This window comes from Prionailurus viverrinus, chromosome C1 (assembly GCF_022837055.1).
Source record: "Prionailurus viverrinus isolate Anna chromosome C1, UM_Priviv_1.0, whole genome shotgun sequence".
NCBI classification, from domain to species: domain Eukaryota; kingdom Metazoa; phylum Chordata; class Mammalia; order Carnivora; family Felidae; genus Prionailurus; species Prionailurus viverrinus.
This window is the reverse complement of record NC_062568.1, coordinates 117,054,964-117,076,024: the sequence shown is the minus strand read 5'-3', so window position 1 is coordinate 117,076,024 and position 21,061 is coordinate 117,054,964. Positions and strand designations below refer to the sequence as shown.

Sequence of the window (21,061 nt, the reverse complement as noted above, 5' to 3'; positions counted from 1 at the left end):
GGAAAAAGTAGCCTTGGATTAAAGGCTGCTCTGGCCCAACTCACAAAGCTTAAAAGCCTTGAAATGATCAAACGGTTTCCAAGTAACTTAACCATATTCCAAAACAAGCTCAAGAATATTTAAAAGAATGTAAAAACAACACACACATATACACAAAAATCCAACACCCAACAGTATAAAATTCACTCCCAATAAAAAATTAGCAGGCATGCAAAGAAGAGGAAAATATGACCCAAAATAAGAAAAATCAATCATTGAAAACAAACCCCAAAATGACACAGATAACTCTTTTAATGTCCTTATTTACTATTTCTATTATAAATATATTATATTAAACAAGGTAGAGAAAAGAAATAGCATATTAAGGAGAGGCATCAAAGATAAAAAAAAAAACAAAAACCAAATTTCCATAGGCAAAAATACATTAGGTAAGATTAACAGCAAATTAGTGAAGAATAAGTTAGTGAACTTGAAGGCAAGGCAACAGAAACTATCCAAAATTAAAGACAGAGAAAAAAGACTGGGAAACGTACAAAACATTAGTAAGCTGTGGGTCAACTTCAAGCATAGTATTATGCTTATAAACTGGGAGTCCCAGAAGGAGGTAGGAGAGCATGGAGTATAGAAAATTTAAGAAATAATAGCGGAAATTAAACTATATAAATATACACACATCCAATAAGTGCAACAAACCCCAAGCACAAAAATCATGAAGACCACCACACCAATGCATATTGTAATGAAACTGCACAAATTTGATGATGAAAACCTTAAATTAAAAGCAGCAGAGGTTTTAAAAAATTACATACAGAGGAACAAAGATAAGAATGACAAGAGTTCTTTTCAGAAACAACACAATCCAGAGAGTAGAGCAACAACACTTTTAAAACCAGAATTTTAGGGGCACTGGGTGGCTCAGTCAGTTAAGCATCTGAGTCTTGATCTCCTCTCAGTTCATGATCTCATGGTTTCATAGGTTTGAGCCCCATGTCGGGATCTGCACTGATGGCACTGTCGGGATCTCTCTGCTCCACCGCCCCCACCCCCTACTCACACTCTCCGTCTTTCTCAAAATACATAAATAAACTTTTAAAAAAACTAGAATTTTATACCCAGCCAAAATATCTTTCGAACATAGAGTCAAAAATCTTTCTCAACAAGGTGGGGCTGTACACATTGCCGAAAGTATTTTGGATTTTTGTCTTCAAAGTACTACTAAAGCCACTAATAGACTCTAAATGGTGAGACTTGCATTTTAGGAAAAACACATTAACTTCTGTTAAGAACAGATTGAGCTTGGGGGCCAGGGGGCCACACATATGTAAGAGCAAAGGAGCATAAAGTTGTTCAAAAAAACAGGATAACATCGATTGGGCTGGTAGAAGTGGGTATGAAGAATGGTAGACTGATTAGGAAAATATCTAGAAGATAATTATTTGAAGACTTGGTGCCTGGATGTGAGGTGTGAGGAAGAGGAAGGAATCAAGAATGATTCCTGTTCCTGACATGAGCGACTATACTTACATATAATTTTATCTACCTGAAAAATAATGTAAATCAATTATACACTATCAAAACTGTAACTGAAATCCAGGAGTAAACTATTCTAAATACTGCATTTAAACTAAAGAATTCACTGTGTAAAAATGCAAATAAAAACCAAACAGCACTTTTTTGTAAGAGAGAAAGATACAGGCATAAGCATTCTTCATCTGAAATTCGCACTGAGCTCAATCTCGCATTGACACAGTTGCTATTGTTCCTTACAGAAAATAGTAAAAGAATGACTTCTACGAGCCATCTGATGAAACACTGAAGTGCCTTTACAAAATAGTTCCTTCTATAGGCAAATCACTATTATGGGGGGGGGGGGGTACCTTTAAAAGTAATTATAACTCTCATGAGGCATTTAAAATGGCTGCAAATTTTTGGTAATCCCTCCTAGTTCAGCAACCTCGCTTCCTATGTTTCTATCTTCACAGGAATCTATTGGTGAAAGATTTTTAAAAGGTTTTAAATAGTAACAACAAAGGTTTGTCATGGATTTATAAAGTGCTGCGTACTATTATGTTGTACTAAGTACCTTACATGATAATCTCATACAACCTTAAAAACTCTATTAGGTGGTAGTTATCCCCATTCAACAGATAAATTGAGATGCAAAGAGGTTAAGGAATTTGTCTTACATTATGAAGCTAATAAGTGGCAGAGCTAAGGATATAAAACCAGAGAGGTCTGACCTCAATCCCTGGGAACTCTTGAGAAATTCATCTTTAAACTTCAAAAATCTTCCTGCACATTAGAATATGTGTAACTGGTATACTGATTTTGTGTGGGTACATTCTTTACATGTAATAAGTTTCTAAATTATTTCCTTTTAAAAATTCACAAAAGGGATTAAAAGTATACTTATCATGTGGTGAGCACTGAATAATGTCTAAAATTGTTGAAACATTATAATGCATGCCTGCAAATAACACTGTATGTTAACTGTATTTCAATTAAAAATAAGATAAAATTGGGGTGCTGGGTGGCTCAGTCAGGTAAGCGGCTGACTTCAGCTCAGGTCATGATCTCGCGGTTTGTGAGTTCGAGCTCCACACTGGGCTCTGTGCTGACAGCTCAGAGCCTGGAGCCAGCTTCCAATTCTGTGTCTGCCTCTCTCTGCCCCTTCCCAGCTGGCACCCTGTCTCTGTCTCTCTCAAAAATAAATAAACGTTAAAAAAATAATTTAAAAAAAGATAAAAGAAAAATTAATAAATTCTCATCCTTAAAATGTTCAGACTTTCAATTTGCCTCAAGAAATTCTTCAAAGCAGATAAACTTAAAAAGCAAGAATTATATGTAGACTATGAGAATTTTCATGAACATATGTAGACACGTGTGTGTAACAGGGGACGCTGATAGAGAATCCAAATCATCAAAGGCATAGCTTGGCTGAGTACAGACACCACGGACCTGAAAGTGTGCTGAGGGTTGGCTATGTTAAGTTGTACAACAGGGGCGCCTGGATGGCTCAGTCAGTTGAGCGTCTGACTCTTGACTTTGGCTCAGGTCATGATCTCACAGTTGATGAGTTCAAGCCCCACACTGGGCTCTGCGCTGACACTGCAGAGCCTGCTGGGGATTCTGTCTCCCTCTTTCTCTGCCCCTCCCCTGCTGGCTCTCTCACAAAATAAATAAAAATAAACTTTAAAAAAGAAGAAGAAAGCTGTACAACAAACCATTAATGCTATCACATAGTACTGTGATAGGAACAGCTCAGACGATTTGTGTGGAAACCATGTTGTACGATGGACATGAAGGACTGCACACACTTAAACTTTCTCGTGCTCAATTACATGGCATGTTATATGCATGACTCATCAACAACTACACAGTTACTAGGATTAACTTCAGAATTGTGAACTCATTAAAATTTCTCTGTAGCTGAGCAGAAACTCACAATTTAAAAGGTTTTTTTTTCTCTGCCACAACAAAAAAAGCCTAGAAACTGAAATTCTCCAATAAAGTTATTTTATTTGGGTTCAACCTAAAATAGTTTAAATTTGATCTTTGTTAGAGAAAAGAAATCTCCAATTGTATAGACTTAATAAAAAGTACTGAATTTGCCACTTCCAATAGAGGATAGTTTCTTCATGCTTTGGGCATCTACCATTAGTAACCCAAAAGACTACTTGTAGTAAATATGTCACAGCACTGAAATGCCCAAAATCAATTTCCTAGCTTAGAAAGTTGCCCTTATGTTACCATAACACACAATAGTCTCCTGACTATTCATATTGTTTGAAAACCATGAAAACACAGTTTTTGGCATGCATGCCCAGTTGGAAAAGGATTTGTTCCTCTGAAAACACCATTCATAAGACTAGGCAGAGCTGAGGGCACCTCTGTGTGTGAACAAGCAGGTAGGTATCTCAGGGTTTCTGCAGCCGTCTCCTTCCTTAATGGGTAAGTACCGGTGCCAACAAGGGGAGAGTCCAGGCACATGACTCAGCTTATGACTTAATTTTCCACAGCTAAGAAAAGAAAATCACCAAAATAAGTTAGTTTTAAGACAAACAGTTGGGGTTTACAGGTCCACTTACATGACTATGAACCAAGAACCCTTTACATAAGAACAGCAGCAACTCTAGAACACCATAGAGGAAAAACCATCTAACAATTTCTAGGGTCAAAAATGACATACTGCAGTTCATGGGTTTTGGGTATGCACTCATTCTGCCTCTCAGAGGCAGACCCTTCCTCAGCCCGTGCTGTTAGATTAACATGAGATTCAAACTTGATTTTTCGTTCAAGAGCAGTCTATTGTACTTGTGTCAAATGAGAAAACTTAAGCTAAGAACTTAGCCCGTGCACCGCCATCAAAACGTGTATTTCTTTACCTGAAGAGTTATTTCCATACCAGTCCCCTAGTCTGTCTCTCTCTCAATCACAGATGCGCGCACACATGCGTGTGCGCACGCGCACACACACACACACACACTCACAGGGTGAAGAGCAAGGATTATTATATTTAGTAAGACTAAAGCAGATGCCACAGAGTACTAGTCACACTTACTCTTATATTAAATCCTAGAAGATCACTTATAACACCTGAGACAGCAGAAAGGATAACTACTCGTGTGATATTGTAGATTAAGGGATTCATTGTCAGTCCATAGAGTCTAAATGGTGTGTCCAGCTCCTACAAAAAACATGAAAGAATGGAGATGAAATACATGGCCTATCGATGGCCACCAGTGATTTCTGGGCTGGTTTTTAGGTCTTGGGTACGGATGAGTGTGTAAGGCCTTCCTTCATGTTCAACAGCTGCTTTCAAAAGACCTATAATGGACTCTCACCTACTTTCCACTAGCTAAGTGTTTAAAGGTGGGTTCAAGCAGTATGTTGTGAATTTTTTTTTTAAATATAATTTGAAAAATGTGACAGACATCAGCAATCATCAGAACCTGGATAACAAGATGGGAAATTTTTTCTTACATAGTCAGGAACCCAAAACTATCAACTTGACATTGTGAATGTACACAGCCCAGCAGCCATCTGTTACGAGGGTCTTCTCCAATAAGTACAGCATTGATTTAAGTGCTAGTGAAAGTAGATCACAGGATATTACTTACTTTCAATAACTTGGTGGACAGTTTTAATACATTATTTACTAGAGTGAGCTGTTCTTTCTTATTAGGCTTTTTTTCCATCTTAAGATATAAATTAATCTAAGGAAAAAAAGAGAGATCAAGGCAAATGTCACAGAAAAAGATATACTGCACTAAGTTTGGCAGATTCGAAAGTAATATTTTCAAATAAAATAAATTTGAAAATTCCTGCAGTTATTTCTACAAAACACATATGTCACATACCCTACTCTCCAGACCACGCAGTCACATCTGACAAAGAAAAGCCAGTTCGTGAATAAAAAAAAAGTAGGGGTGCGTGGGTGGCTCAGTCGGTTAAGCGTCCGACTTCGGCTCAGGTCATGATCTCACAGTCCGTGAGTTCGAGCCCTGCGTCGGGCTCTGTGCTGACAGTTCAGAGCCTGGAGCCTGCTTCGGATTCTGTGTCTCCCTCTCTCTCTGACCCTCCCCCGTTCATGCTCTGTCTCTCTCTGTCTCAAAAATAAATAAACATTAAAAAAAATTTTTTTAAGTAAATATGAAGCAATTTAACTATCAAAACAATGAAAAGTGTAATGTTAATTATAACTTAACAGTTAACATGTGAACTTTTTAAGTTCAAAAGCTCTACCTACTCATTTTGGTGACACCCACATAATATAACATCCTCATTAAATATTAATGAAACATAAGAAGAAAGCTGCTTTTAACTTGTTAATTCTTTATTTTTTCTCCTATAGGAAATATTCTCCCACTATAATTCTCAGGCAAAAGAAGAAAATCTAATGATACCAAATGTATTTATGTAAAACTTATGGATAACCATGAAATCAAAACCAAAACAAAAAAAAAAACAACAAAAAAAAACCCTTTATACTACTCTATCTTTATAAGAAACATTTCCCAGTCTTAATATCTATTCCCATACTAAAGAGAAAGTATTTTCTAAACTTTGAATGTATGGCTGATACAGAAGAAATTCAAGAGCTTATTAAAAACATGCTTAAATGACAAGTACTATAAAGATCTAATACTTGATGCAGAATATGAGACTTAAAGCATGCTCCATTATCACGAATAAAGATACCTGTATAATATACAAACTACTTTCAATCCATTAGATCTTAATTCTTACAATCCTGGGAGCTGGTGGGGAAGATTATAAACCCTCATTTTATAAGGAGGAAATAATTATATAGTAGCAAAGTCACCTGTAAGGTCATATAGCTAGAAAGTGCTAAATCTAGACTCAACCCTGAATCTTCTGCACAAATCTTATGCCATCTCTAACCACAGAACTAAATTAACAAGGACCAATCATTACCTGTTCCGTAAGTAATATTGAAACATTGCTGTATTTCTTATTGGTTTCAGACCCCAATGAGGCCAGACGCAGTAAGAAAAGTAGTAAAGCTGTTTCCCAGATCAAAAACTCCCAATTATAAGCATCATTCAGGAAAGTTTTATGCCCTTGCAGAACCTATACAAAGAACCGACAAAAAGTTAGGTTTTTCATTTGTCTCAAAATCTATAATTACTCCTTTACTCTAGCAACTTAAAAAGATTTACAAGTTACTAATATTTTATACTCAAAGCAGAATTTTAATACTCATATAAAGCCTTATCTATTTAACTAATCCCTACCTATTTCTCTAGGTTTCCTGGACTTTTTCCAGACAGCAAAGGAGGAAGTAGCAAAGGAGGAAAACATAGAAGTAAAATCAGACAAACACATTTCCAGCCTTTTAACCACTCATGTGCCCACTCACAATTATATGGTGACCATTTTTCAAAGTGTTAAATTCGCATTATCACTAGTTGGCCTTCGTAAGACATATGGCCCATCCTACTGGTATGACTTGAAAACCCTGAGGATCAATTCTTTACTCCATTTTAGGATCCAAGTAACAATAGCAGCAGCAGCTACCATTTATCAAATGCCTATTATTACGTGTCAAGTTTGCTAGTAAAAGTTGTGTTTTTTGTTTGCTTCAACATTTACTCAAGCCAGCCTGAGGTAAAATGGAACACACTGGAAAATATACAGAGAATCCTCACAGAAACCAAATGCTGGCCTTTTGAAACCAGGGAGTCACAGCGCAGCTCCCCTCTCTGTCTCTCTTCCTCAAGGGCCATTTGGGCTCCCATCTCCACTCCTCTTAGTTAATTCTGTTGCTTTGCATGACCCTTGTTTACTGCTCCCTGCAAGTTTGGCTCGCTCCAGCTTTGGTTTCCCATAACACCCTACTGGCCCCACTGACCCCTACTGACCCGCTCTTCTCCAAAGGCCACCAGTGATATCTCAGGTTTTCAGTCCTAATTTCTAAAATTTCTAAATTCTAATTTCTAAATTTCTAAATACGTTTGGCTTAGTCTGGGTCAGGTGTTCACCCCTGCCAATGAGTTATAACTAGAGTAGGAAAGTAACAGTTAGTAGCAACCTGGCCCACCTCTTCAGCAGGGTGGTTTGTTGTGCGGCAATATACAACACACAAACCACAGCCAAGCGGCTATAAAATCAAACACAAAGAAAAACTCTTAAAACCAGCCAGAGAATGGGTGCATGGGTGTCTCGGCTGGTTAATTGTCCAGTTCTTGGTTTCAGTTCAGCTCGTGATCTCATGGTTCATGAGTTCGAGCCCCACATCGGGCTCTGCACTGATGGTGCAGGGCATGCTTGGGATTCTCTCACCCTGCCACTCCCACGCATGTTCTCTGTCTTTCAGAATAAGTAAATTTTAAAAATTGAAAGAAAAAAAATAAAAAAAAACACCAGAGAAAAAGGACATTACCTTTAAAAGAGCAGCAAATAAAACTAACAGCTGACTTCTCAAGATAAAACATGGAAATCAAAAGGTAACAGAATCCCAAAAGTATTGAAAGTAACTGGCAACCTAGAAATGCATACTCAGTGAAAACATCCTTTAAACAAGAAAGTGATAAAAGACATTTTCAAACATACTAGAACAGAATTCATAACCAGATTCTTCAAACAGGAAGAAAAAAATCCCAGAAAAAAACACAGAAATGCAAGAACTAATGAAAAGCAATGAAAAGGGTAAATGTGTAGGTAAATATAAATGAATAACTGAATACAAAAAATAATCATTATATCTTGTGGGTTTAAAACATATGTAAAATTTGGGGAGCCTGGCTAGCTCAGTCAGTAGAGCATGCAACTCTTGATTTCAGGGTTGTAATTTGAGCCTCACATTGGATGCGGAGCCTACTTAAAGAAATAAGTCAAATAAATACAAGAAAATATATGTAAAATTTTAAGTAAGGATACTAATAATGGGCGAATGGATAAATGAGATAAAGTGTTCTAAGGTCCTAGCATTATCAAGGAAGCAGAAATTAATAATTTATTAGACTATAATAAGCTAAGGATGTATGTTGCAATCTCTGAGGTAAAAGCACATATAACAAGTAGTGAAAGAACATATAACACATTAACAAAGAGGATTAAATGGAATATTACAGAATACTTGATTCATAAAAGATGCCAAGAAAGGAGAGAGAAAGAAAATTTAACAGGTAGACCAAATAAGAAATAAACAGTATTTGTATCTGTGGTAATTACATTAAATGTAAATGAGCCAGACAATCTAAAACACTAAGACTGTGAAGCTGGATTAAGGAACAAACAACCAAAAAAAGGATATGCTGATTACAGAAGCCATGACTCAAATATGAAGACAAAATAAATGAAAGGGTGGACAAAGATATAATGTGCAAAAACGAATCAAAAGACAGTTGGTGTGGTTAAATTAATATCAAATAGAGCAGACTTTAAGTTAAGAAACATTAGAATCAGAGACATTTCAAAAGGTCATGAAAGATTAAGCCTGACACTTTTCCAGGTTAAAAAAGACTAAAGAGGGGTGCCTGGGTGGCTCAGTTGGGTAAGCATCTGACTCTTGATCTCAGCTCAGGTCTTGGATCCACCATCACAGTAGACGTGAACACACCTCTGTCAATGGTCGACAGAATAAGCAGACGAAAAAAACATGAGTAAGGATATAGAAGATGCCGCAATGGAACAAATAAACTTGGACTAATTTACCTAGCGAGGACATTGCTCCCCAAGACAACAGAATACAAGTTCTTTCAAAGTGCTGATGGAGATTTAATGAAACTGACCATATGCCAGATAATAAAGCAAGCCTCTACAAATTTCAAAGGAGTAAAGACATTCAGAATACGTTCTCTGAACACAGTAGAATTAAGTTAGAACTCAATAAATGGAACATTACAAGCTACGGCTATAACTTCTTGTAATGAAGAAAGCACAGAAGTACCCCCTTACCCCCAAAAAAAGGTACAGGGACCCATCAAAAGTATGCAGGAAGGGGCTTCAAGGGTCTCCCACTGGCCAAATCTGGGACAATTTAGACATCAGAACAAATAGAGTAAATAGATTATACCCAACAGATTTACCCAAATAGGTTATAATCTATTGGGTAAAAATCAGAATATATGAGTCCATAATGAAACCAAGAAGAAACAAAGGAAAGGTCAACCAGAGAGTGACAACTAACAGATGTGGAAGCAAAGATGGTGTTAGAAAAATCACTATTTTGTAACCCTCGTGGTATGGTAGCTTTATTATCAAAAAATGCCAACTAAAATTAGAGTCATCTTAGAATCTTAAAGGATTCAGAATTATTTTATTCTAATTTCAAAAGTAAGTAAAATTAAGTATTCAAAATAGCATGCTGGTGCCTTGATCCTGAGAAATAAATTTCTGTCATACACACACACGCATGCACACACATGCACACACACACACACACACACACACACACACACACACCTAAAACAGATAGTGAACCTTATTAGAATTTCCACTTTTCATTACAACAGATATGAAATGTTTACCTGGGCACAACAAATGAAAGCAATGGAAAGCGTCAGTAAGAAGACTGAAGATACGACGACATCAACTGAGCGCTGTGGACCCCGTCTCTGTGGAGTGAGACATATAGGTTAATATTTAAGATTACACTTAGAGACAACAGTGGCCCTCAAATCATTCACATTCTGAGTTTTACAACATTAATGTGAAAATAAATGTTTATAAGAAGTTTCTAGCCCAGTATTTTTTTTTTTTTAATTTTTTTTTTTCAACGTTTATTTATTTTTGGGACAGAGAGAGACAGAGCATGAATGGGGGAAGGGCAGAGAGAGAGGGAGACACAGAATCGGAAACAGGCTCCAGGCTCTGAGCCATCAGCCCAGAGCCCGACGCGGGGCTCGAACTCACGGACCGCGAGATCGTGACCTGGTTGAAGTCGGACGCTTAACCGACTGCGCCACCCAGGCGCCCCTCTAGCCCAGTATTTTAACATAGTTCGGACACGTTTAATTTTAAGCATTGAAATTCATGCTGTTCCAAGTTAAGGCTGTGAGTTATTCACGAATGTATTTTCAGCTAAAATATTTTCCAAAAAGTCAGAAAAAGATGAAATTTTCAACTTATCGCTCTGCCCTAGGAATTTAGATTTTCTTTTCCCTTCCTAAGCTCTCATTTACTCACCTCTAACAGCTTAGCAGATAGATCATTTTCAACTTGCTGTCCAGCACGTCTGTCTGTCAGCCACTGATATGATCTGTCTGGTTCACAGAACTACACTACCCATTGAGTATCTGCTGCCAGAAATTTCAGTGAGCATGCTTTCTGCATATTCCTGCACATATTCCATCGTCAAATGAAACTCACCTTGAGAAAGGAGCGCAGTGATAACCATATCTTAATGTTCTCCACCTTTTTAAGTCTGAAATGAGGTATTTCATATTTCCTAGCCTTCCTGGCAGAAGTAATATGGCTGAAGAGTTTTGCAAATAAAAATCTCTAGAGGTTTAAAAAAATCACAAAGTAAAATATACATGTTTGTCTCTGAGTATATGTTTATATAATTGTAAATAATATTCCCATATATTGGAAGCATATAAAAAATAATAAACAGATGAAATTCTAATCACTGATCACTTAGACTAAGCTAATAGCTCATTATCCTGTTACTTCCAAATCATATTCTATAGTAATGTCTTTGTATATATGCCTTTGTAATATGGTACACTTGACATTCTCAAGGAATATTCTTTGGAGACCTTTGTGAATCCCCGACCTCACAAACAAAATTGTTTATCTGAATTCTGGTTTAGTTCCAAATTAAATTTCCATTCAAAATCACATTCTTTTGGACATGAAGACATATCAAGTCTCCAATTCTTCATTCTTACCGAAATTCAATGCATTTATTTCTCACTTAACCATTGCCTACAGAAACATTTTCACTTTGAGAATTACTACATATGTTATGGGCAAACAAGTGCAGTATTGAGACACAGGTGCTGTGCAGTCAGCTAGGCTCACTCTCTGCCTAAGCCACTTATTCCTACCCGTGAGCTCACCGAAATCTCAGATTACAACATGTTATTTGTGATTAATCGATATCACAAGTGTTAAACCCACAAACACCAAAAGTTTGCTCATCAATCCTTCATTGTCCACATTAACTTCTGGAGAGAGAACAAATCAATAGAACAAAAACAACTCGGTGGAATATCATATACAAAGGCAGAGGCGAGAAACTTAATTTTCTACTGACCTGTTTATATGTTCTTTCCGCCACACACATCATGAAAAAAAAAATCCAAGTAAGACACAATCGTTCAAAAAAATTAATCATAGACAAAATAATAATAGGTGTAACAGGTGGTGCCCCACAAAAGAGAGTCATGATCTCCTCAGCTGAAATAGACTTTAGCTGGTCAAAACTCTTCTCACGGAAAAGTCGATGTAAAAAAGGGAAAAATGCTAATCCAATGGTGACGACATTTCCCAGCATCTGATAACCTACTCCTTGCTGATACGCATTAACCTGGGAATTAATTTAAAACGTCGCATCGTTATTACACAGTTAAATGGAGTTATGAAGCAGTTTTTATCAACTACTATTTAGATTAAAAACGAAATCTGTTTCGAATCTAAAAGAAGTACAAAGAAAAATGACGTATAGATTTATGACTCTTAGATTTTATTAAAAATTAGGCTTAGATAAGGAACATTCATAGAGTATACTTGAATAACTGATCATGTTCAGAGAACTTTGTAACAAAAAAAATATATACTACCAAGTAAAGACACTAACCACAAAAATTAAAAATATATATATATATATTCGTGTTTCAAAAGCAGAGTCAGTGCTTTGATCACTGAATAGAGCCAATGAACAGCTGATCATAAACAGGTTTTTCAAAAAATCTGAAAACTTATGAAATCTTACCCTGCTCATGATGATGCCACTTATTTCCAACACAGACATATCCATCTTTTTGCACTCATTCCCTTCCCAGATTATTGCACTAACTCGATCAGAGGCAGGACTTGAGTTCTGAAGCCAGAATAAGTGGTTCTAAAAAGAAAAATATAAAACTATTTTCATCCACCCTTCTTTCTTCCCTCAGTTAGATTTTCTCCCCATTGTCCAGCTCCCAGGCCACATTTGCCAGTGTTAGACCTCATCATTCTATTCTCTCCTTCACAGAGCTCAATACCAATGACAAACCTCCACCATGCTGATCTCTGGTCCTTTTTTCTTCACTAAGACATTTTCTTACCTAGAGAGAGGCTAAATGTCTTCTGTAATGATGGAAAGTAGGATTCCATGATCTCCAAGGTGGCCTGGCTTCCCTCTCTAAATGTGTGGAAGTGAGGATAAGCTTGGTGTATTCATGGCATGTTAAGAAGGAAAGTATTTCTAGAGCAGCATGACTATACTGGAAGTAGCAGGAAATTAGCTAGGAGAGCTGCTAATAGGCCTTACAAGTTGCATGAATAACTGAGGAGTTAAGCCTTTCTCTGGTCTAATCAGGACACAGAAAAGATAAAAAACTCAAGAGGACAGGGGTGCCTGGTGGCTCACTAGGTTAAGTGTCCGACTCTTGGTTTTGGCTCAGGTCACGATCTCACGGTTCATGGGTTTGAGCCCCAGGTCGGGCTCTGCGCTGATGGTGTGGAGCCCGCTCGGGATACTCTTTCTCTCCCTCTCTCTCTGCCCCTCCCTTGCTCATGCTCTCAATCTCAAAATAAATAAACAAACTTAAGAAAGAAACAAACAAACAAGCAAATAATCCCAATGGAGGAGGGAAAGCACTTAAAGGATTTTAAAGGGAATGGCATCATTCCAGCTGCAGCATGGAAAAGCAAAGGGAGCAGGCCCACAGAAGCTGCTATAATGATCCAGATAGCAGCCAATGACGGTCCACCCCAAGCAGGGGAGACACAAGTAGACAGACACAGATATTCAGTGGAGTCAAGAGGACATATTAGAAACACACTAGAGAGGGTGGGGTCAAGAACCACTCCAAGGATGGGGCACCTGGGTGGTTGAGTCGGTTAGGCATCCAACTCTTGGTTTTGGCTCAGGTCATGATTTCATGGGTCCGTGAGTTTGAGCCCCACATTGGGTTCTGTGCTGGTGGCACAGAGCCTGCTTGGGATTCTTTCTCTCTCCCTCTCTCTCTGCTCCTCCCTGACTCACGCTGTCTCTGTCTCTCTCAAAAGTAAATAAACTTAAAAAAAAACAAAAAAAGTAAATAAACTTAAAAAAAAAAAAAAAAAAAGAACTACTCCAAGATTTCTGCCTTAGGCGGTCAGTGGTGGCATTCAAAAATATGGGGATAAAGGAAGAACAGGATGGATAGGGTAATTGGGAAATGATGGAATTCCTTTCGATATGGTTTCATGTTACCTAATTATGTTTATATATGCCCCAAAATTATACTGAAAATCCCAAAAGTGCAAAGGAGGTCAAGATTATCAGGATGTCATGTATAACTACTGACGGCTAATGTAATTTAGATGAATCTTCAGACTAAATGTAAAGAATATTTAGATTCAAACTTTGACAGCAAAATTGAAAGAAGCTTAAAGCTTTAATAAGAAAATGTATGTTGTTTCTGGTTAGTTTTTAAAAATTGTATACATTTAATGAAGCAGGATTTTTTTATGAAAAATGTGTAACCTAAATCAATGGTATCCTAGAATCAAGAAAATTCAATGATTAAACAAATGAATATCCAGAATCCAGTATTTGTAGATCACTGTGGAAATATTTAGCCTAAAGAACAACAAAAAAAGGAAGAATCATGATCATTGCCACCAAACATCTGAAATGTTGATTTGAGAATCACTTCTTAACCATTCAATCTATCCAGCAGTGGAGAAAGCTCTCTCATGAAGTTAACAATCACTCTGGCTCCAGAAGTACTTACACAGAGGCCACTGATAATCTGATGGCAATACTAATAATAATGCTAACATTTATTAGGTGCTTACCCTTTGCCAGACATTGTGCTAAGCACTTTATATTTTCTCATTAGATATATCACAATAGTCCCAAGAAGGAGTAACGATGATTACCATGTAAGAATTCCTACATTGGTTGGAAGGTTCAAATACCTTCTAAGGAATCTCCAATTCCAGGTTCTCTGATTTTATGATATTAATATAAGACCTAAAATTAAAAGCACCACTTGGTTTATACATTACTAGAGAAGCAAGTAATGCCATTTCTTAGTAATTCACACATAACGCTGCGATGTCGCTGAAAATATGAGGTTGATATACCATTCAAACAACACTCTGCTCACATAAAATGAACATTAAGGATCATTCTAAGGAAAATAATGAGAAAAAGTGTTATGAAGAACAATTCATGTTAGGGCAATTCCAGAGTACCTGCCCCTGAGTTCTAATTCCAACGTCTTCACTTACAAATTATGCTCGATTTCCTCGTCTCTACATTAGAGATAATAATAGTATCTACCTCATTCAATTATTGTAAAGCCAAATGAGATAATACGGCCCCTGGCATGTGTAAGTATACAGTAAATATTGGCTACCGTCACCTTTACAGACCTGCTGAAAAACATCTTCTTTGGGATCACGTTTGGTCCCTGAATGGAGGGTGTTCACATGGGCCCCCTCACTGTCACTGGTGACAGATGACCGGCACTCTGGGCCATGCAGCAGGTCGTCCCATAGCATATCCTCGGTCTCTGAGTCATGGCGCGTGCTTTCTGAGTCTCTTCTGGACATGGTCAGGCTTCGAGAGCCACCACTCATGCCAGACCTAGAGCCCTTTAAAGGGAAACAGAAAAACAAAACTATTTTTTTCATTCATTTTTAAAAACAATCATATATCTGAAACAAAAATTAAAGCAAGTTATCTGTGGTGATGGCTGGCAAGCTCCCGTAAACTTACCCCCAAATATTCACCTGTTCATAAGGCTTCACATAACAATAATACATTTTAAGATATAAATGTTGAACCCTGTGTGACTCTCTAACAAGCAGGGCTGTAAAAGGAATCCCTCTAAGAACTGACTGCCAAATCATAAGGCTGTTTGACTGGAATGCCCTGGATGACAGTGACCTCTGCAAGCCCCTCCGGAGGGCCTACCCTGGAAAGGTGTGGCAGAGCCTTCTGACATTCCCAAAGTGCCCCCTACTCTAAATACGGTGAGCGTGACTGCAGATCTAGTCGTGTCCCGGGGCCCGGCCAACCACGGAAAGGACAGTCAGGCTGAGCAGAGGCTGCGCGGTGCAGCTCGCCTGCAGCATAAACAGAAACACGAATGTTTTCCCACGCCCCCAACTGCCTTGTCAATCAAAACAAAAACCACCTACCACCATCTGCCCCGTCCCCCTCTGAATTATAATATTCCAAATATACAATATCCTATTAGCTGCATGATGAGATTTGCTGCTCGTCTCTCAGGGGTCCTTTCTCAAAAATTTATCTTCATCAGCATCAGTGCCACTTACAAAGGAATGATACTTAAGAATAAACTCTATATTCCAAGTAAATATGAGGGAGGCTTCTTGTCATCTGGGGATTGAGGAAGCTCTTGCCTGCAAAGCATCAGATCATCTATGATACTTTCAAGATCAGAGTCAAAGTGAAACAGAGCTCCTTCTCTTCGTGGGGGTGAGCAGCCAGAGAGGTAGACAGACAACTGACGGCAGGGGAGGCCAGGAAAATAGAACTACTACGTCAGGACAATCAATAAAAAAAGCAGTGGGTAAACTTATCACACTCAGGAATACACCCTGAACAATGACCTCTCAGAAGGATACATTACCTGACTGAAGGCTGCCGATTCAAACTCTGATTCAGCCAGACTATCTGAATCCCGTGCAATGTGACACCACTTGGTGGTGGTTTTCTTTACCTGCCAAAAATCAAGCCAATAAACAGTAGGAAAACATGTCAAATATCCTGTTAGTATTCAGTGATTTAGGAGTTAATGCCTATACTTTTACAAACTAAAAATTACCTGAGTGTTTAGGTGCCTAGAAAGTATTGACTTTCTATTCTTAACTTCACAGCCGTTGTCACTTGAGGCCCCTTCCACACTCCGGCGCAACATCATCATCTGTGTCCGGGCTTCACCGTCCTCCTCGCTTGACAGATCATCTGAAATCCCATTACCCAGATGCCTAAAAGCCTCCTACAAAGAGAACAGCAATTTCTCCCCAGGGAACAGCCCAAAATACTCTAGTAAGCGGCATGTGTAAAAACAAAAAAACAGGTAAAAACTAAGAAATGGTAAAGGTAACCCAAAACTGAACAAACCTATATCTTACTTGGTGTCAATAAAGAAAACTCTCTTGGCACTAAGCAGCCTAAACGGTGAGGCAGTATTATGTAGAGAGGTTGGAAGCGCAGGCGTGAGTCTGAATCGGAGCCCTTCGACTTCCTGGCCACATAACCTGAGGCAAGTAACTGAATCTCTGGGGCTCCTTTTCCTCAGAGGAAAAGGGATGATAATAAAAGCACCTATCTCACAGAGCTACCGAAACAATTAGATGACTTACTACACGTAAAGCACTTAGAATAGTGTCTGGTTGCAGTAATGACTCAAACAGATTAGCTATTTTTGTAATTACTAAATGCCACAGTCTAACAAGTGAGAAGATATTTCAAGACTATAAAATGTAGTTTTAGAGATAAAACATCTGTGCTAAAGCTAGAAAATAGCTTCCCAAACCCTACTATATTATCATTGCATCTCTGGAATATGACACAGGAGCCTCTACACACAGATCCGTTGATGAAATCGACCAGCCTACTCCTAAGGCTGGGTCAGTAGCCTATCAAATAACAAGGTCTAGTCCCAGAAATTAAAAGAATAAACTACAGTCTTCGCGTGTTACTCTCCTTTTCATGTCCTGTGGTTTTACATTTCACTTATTTGTTAAGACCAATTACACAAACCTGTTAGTATCTATTTGATACCTCTAGCAGAGTCTAAGAATAGGAACATTTTATGCAGGAAAGAAAAGATTTTGCTATATATACTCATCTAAATCTTACCCTATGGCACTTTTCTCCATCTGAAAATTTTGCTTTCTCTTTTGTTTGCCACATTCTAATCTCTGGTCGACATTGTCTCTTCTTAATGATAGGATGCAGACAACTTGGGTCATTATCAGTTTCAGTTCCTTTGTTACATATTAATTTCACTCTTTTAATCCTAATTTTAGAAAAGGAAAACAAAGATTACTAGCATGAAATATCTTTCATGAAATCACTTTCTTCTGAAGAATGTTAATACACCTGACCCTTGAACAACACAGGTTTAAACTACAGGTTCCACTTATTCATGGACTTTTCAAAAAATACAGTACAGTATTATAAATGTATTTTCCTTATCATTTTCTTAATAACATTACTTTTTCTTTACCTTACTTTATTGTAAGAATACAGTATATAATACATACAACACACACAATATATGCTTATTAACTATGTTATTAGTAAGGCTTCTAGTCAACAGGTACCTTTAACCACAGGCCAACTGTGTGTTATTCTGGAAATCAAGAAAATGCAGAAATCCTATTTTTCAGGCTTCTAGCTTGCCTAAGGGTGTAGGAAGCCAGAATACAGGTATCGCTAGTCACCAAAGACTCATCACAATTAATTTTGAGAGTAAGCCTCCTCTTTTCAGTTTTGCAAGCAGGTAGCTTCAGTCTTCTCCACTTTCCCTCTCAAACACAGTGCCAATGCCTACCTCACATCACCCGTTTATGCCACTTCCTAGAATGTCTTCCCCTCACCTGTCCCTCAAAGACCAGCAATTCTTGGCTCCTTCATGACTCCTGCTGATTACTTCACCCCTGAATTACTCTGTCTGCTCAACTACATGGCCTTTCGTCAGCACGTAATCACTTATAGTATTTTTACATTGCTGTGACTGTATCATACTCGTATCTTCCTATTTAGACAATAAAATCACTGAGAAAGGGGATGCCCAGTGCCCAGCACAATGTTCAACACAAAGAACCCAACACTTCAACTGAAGAATGTAACCTGTCTTTAGCAAAGTAGGGGAATATACAAGCGTCCCCCTGCTTTTCTACAGTCCACATTGTGCCACTTAGCTTTTATGGAAGACTTACATTAACACCTGTCGTGTTAACCAAAAGAAACCTGAGGAGGATTTTTGCTTTTGCGAACAAAGGCGTAAAGTGAAACTAGCACTCAGTATTTGTTTCACCGTGTGCCATTATGGGAGCAGCGCGCCTACAAGCTGCCGGCCAGCCGCAAGAGTGGCCCCTGAGGGCCCTGTCCCTGGGAACTACACTCAGCATCTCAGCATCAAGCCGCCAGAGCTTCGAACTGTGTCTGTGAGCATCTGTGCTTCATCTCAATCCACTAGCAAGATGTGTCCTAAGGTATCAGAAAAGCCTAAGAGAGGCTATTTTGGGGGGGGGGGGGGTCTGAGAAGGCTCAAAAGTTTTTCTGCAGAAATTAATGGTAATTGCTTCTTCACTTTATTCCATTTTGACCCATGAAAGGTTTCAAAGAACACTCTGCTTTCGGAAAGTGGGGGAAATGTGTACTTCATCTTCAAAAAAAGGAACCGCAAGGGGGACCTGGATGGCTCAGTCAGTTAAGTGTCCGACTTTGGCTCAGGTCATGATCTCATGGTCCATGAGTTCGAGCCCTGCATCGGGCTCTGTGCTGACAGCTCAGAGCCTGGAGCCTGCTTCGGATTCTGTGTCTCCCTCTCTGCCCTTCCCCTACCCACACTGTGTGTGTCTCTCTCTGAAAAATAAATAAACATTTAAAAAAAAAAAGGAACTGCAAAAGAACTTTGTTTTTGAGTCATAATCATTAATATATGACAAAATAGTATTTCTTCAAGTCATACTAATGTTGTCCTGACCTGCAAAATCATGAAGAAGATAGAATATGTTTTGAATCCACTTCCCTTTCTGTCCTATAGCCCATCAACACCAGCCTCCTGCATCCCATTTCTAAAGAGGTATCAGCTTCCACACTGAAAAATATCTGATCTTTTTAAAATTCTTTTTTTCCCCTCAAGCTGTCAGCTGATACGGCTTAAAATATTTACCCTTTCCAAGTATTTATATTTCTATAATCTTGTGGTCTATAATTCTGTTAAAAATCAAACAGAATGAACTTTTATGGTAGAATACTGGAATTATGGGCAACATGACAGTGGGGACACCTGGAGTAAACAAATCCTTCTAGAATCCTTAAAAATCATACCACAATTATAATATGCTTACACTATACTCCCAATCAGATAATATACTATGTTAACACTAATGTGAATACAAAATCAAGTAAAAATTCCAACATAAGCCTTCTCACCTGTTGCCAAAGAGACTGTCCCAAAATCCACCAATAAAGGGTATAGATTCCAAAGTTTCTACTCCTCTGACTTTATCAGAGGAGTTATTTCCATTTTCTCGGCTCCCGTCACCATTTACAGTTTTTCGTAATTTTCTACAAAAAAAAAAAAAAAAGTATTTCAACAACTTCAGATTATTCAAGAACTTGTATGTTTCTACCCAAAATATCCCTACAGAAAATGATAGCAATGGGTTACTACCTGAAATTAAGTATAGTGAACTTCTTGTAATGAGGATAAAATCATGCAAGAATGTTTCTGACTTAAGGGCAAAACCAGGTTCCAAACCAAAGTCCTATGCTATCATTTTGTTTAATATTTAAAGAAATTGAACTGATATCAAAAATATTACTAGAAAAAAATTTTTCACGTGTATGACCAAGAGTCTTTCCATGTACATTCAACACCACTAGCACAAAGAACAATGCCTTTAAATATGGATGTCAGAAATCTATCCATCTGACACATTTAATCAGAGAACACAAAATAACAGCAATTGATCATTTTGTATTGATACCCTAAGCAGTTAAAATACATATCTAAATCACCAAGATACACAACGAGATTTCCTTAGAAATCATTAATTGCAAGGAATCCTCTCTTTGAAAACAAAAATGGCTTGAAAATAACATTCAAAAATAAGAATAAATATGTTCAAATTCATTGCACCAAATGAAAAAAAAATCTTATTTGGTAATTGCTTAGGAAAACAAAAATTTACAGATTTCTGAGAAAAGATAATGTAACTTTTGGAAGGTAATATACCTAACATTTACCTTAAAAGCCTTTATAACAGTTCCAAAACTCACAGATGGCATATAACCAATAAAAACAAAGTGAATTCAATGTATAGAAAAGAGAAATTAATCTCTGTTAAAAGGTTAGAGCACTTAGAAATCCATTCTTTACATACAACTGGAAAAAAGTACAAATTTTACTAGCACTAGCCCAATGTACTAACATCCTTGTTTACATAGTGAATTTTCACCAAATTTTGATTGAGACTGAATGTCAAAAATTTTTTTTTCAAAATCACTGAAGTAAATTTTAAGAGTATAACTATTGCAGTATCAAATTTTTCCTTTTAAACAACTTTACTGAATGACAAAATCCCACCTGGGATTAAATAGGTCATGACAAGGTTTCTTAGCATCTGGAAGAAGAACGAAAAGAAAAGCATTCTTTTTTTTTTTTAAGCCAAAAAATAATTT

General features: G+C 37.7%; 1 protein-coding gene across 6 annotated transcripts in view; it reads right to left on the bottom strand.

Annotated features, from left to right (window-relative positions):
• The window catches only part of PHTF1 (putative homeodomain transcription factor 1), a 96,650-nt gene that overhangs the window by 32,185 nt on the left and 43,404 nt on the right, over positions 1-21,061 (bottom strand). For 3 of the 6 annotated variants that reach the window (XM_047868946.1, XM_047868948.1, XM_047868949.1), the window contains 13 exons: positions 19,811-19,945; positions 17,504-17,663; positions 16,464-16,637; positions 16,269-16,358; positions 15,043-15,264; positions 12,407-12,535; positions 11,729-12,001; positions 10,837-10,968; positions 9,996-10,082; positions 6,439-6,594; positions 5,121-5,216; positions 4,562-4,687; positions 3,495-4,019 (listed from right to left, as the gene is read on the bottom strand). In XM_047868946.1, coding sequence (XP_047724902.1) covers positions 3,999-4,019; positions 4,562-4,687; positions 5,121-5,216; positions 6,439-6,594; positions 9,996-10,082; positions 10,837-10,968; positions 11,729-12,001; positions 12,407-12,535; positions 15,043-15,264; positions 16,269-16,358; positions 16,464-16,637; positions 17,504-17,663; positions 19,811-19,945 — 1,801 coding nt within the window. In that variant the 3' untranslated portion in view covers positions 3,495-3,998. Of the gene's footprint in view, positions 1-3,494; positions 4,020-4,561; positions 4,688-5,120; positions 5,217-6,438; positions 6,595-9,995; positions 10,083-10,836; positions 10,969-11,728; positions 12,002-12,406; positions 12,536-15,042; positions 15,265-16,268; positions 16,359-16,463; positions 16,638-17,503; positions 17,664-19,810; positions 19,946-21,061 lie in introns of those variants that run through there. The other 3 variants (XR_007154430.1, XR_007154429.1, XM_047868947.1) reach the window with 2 other exon arrangements.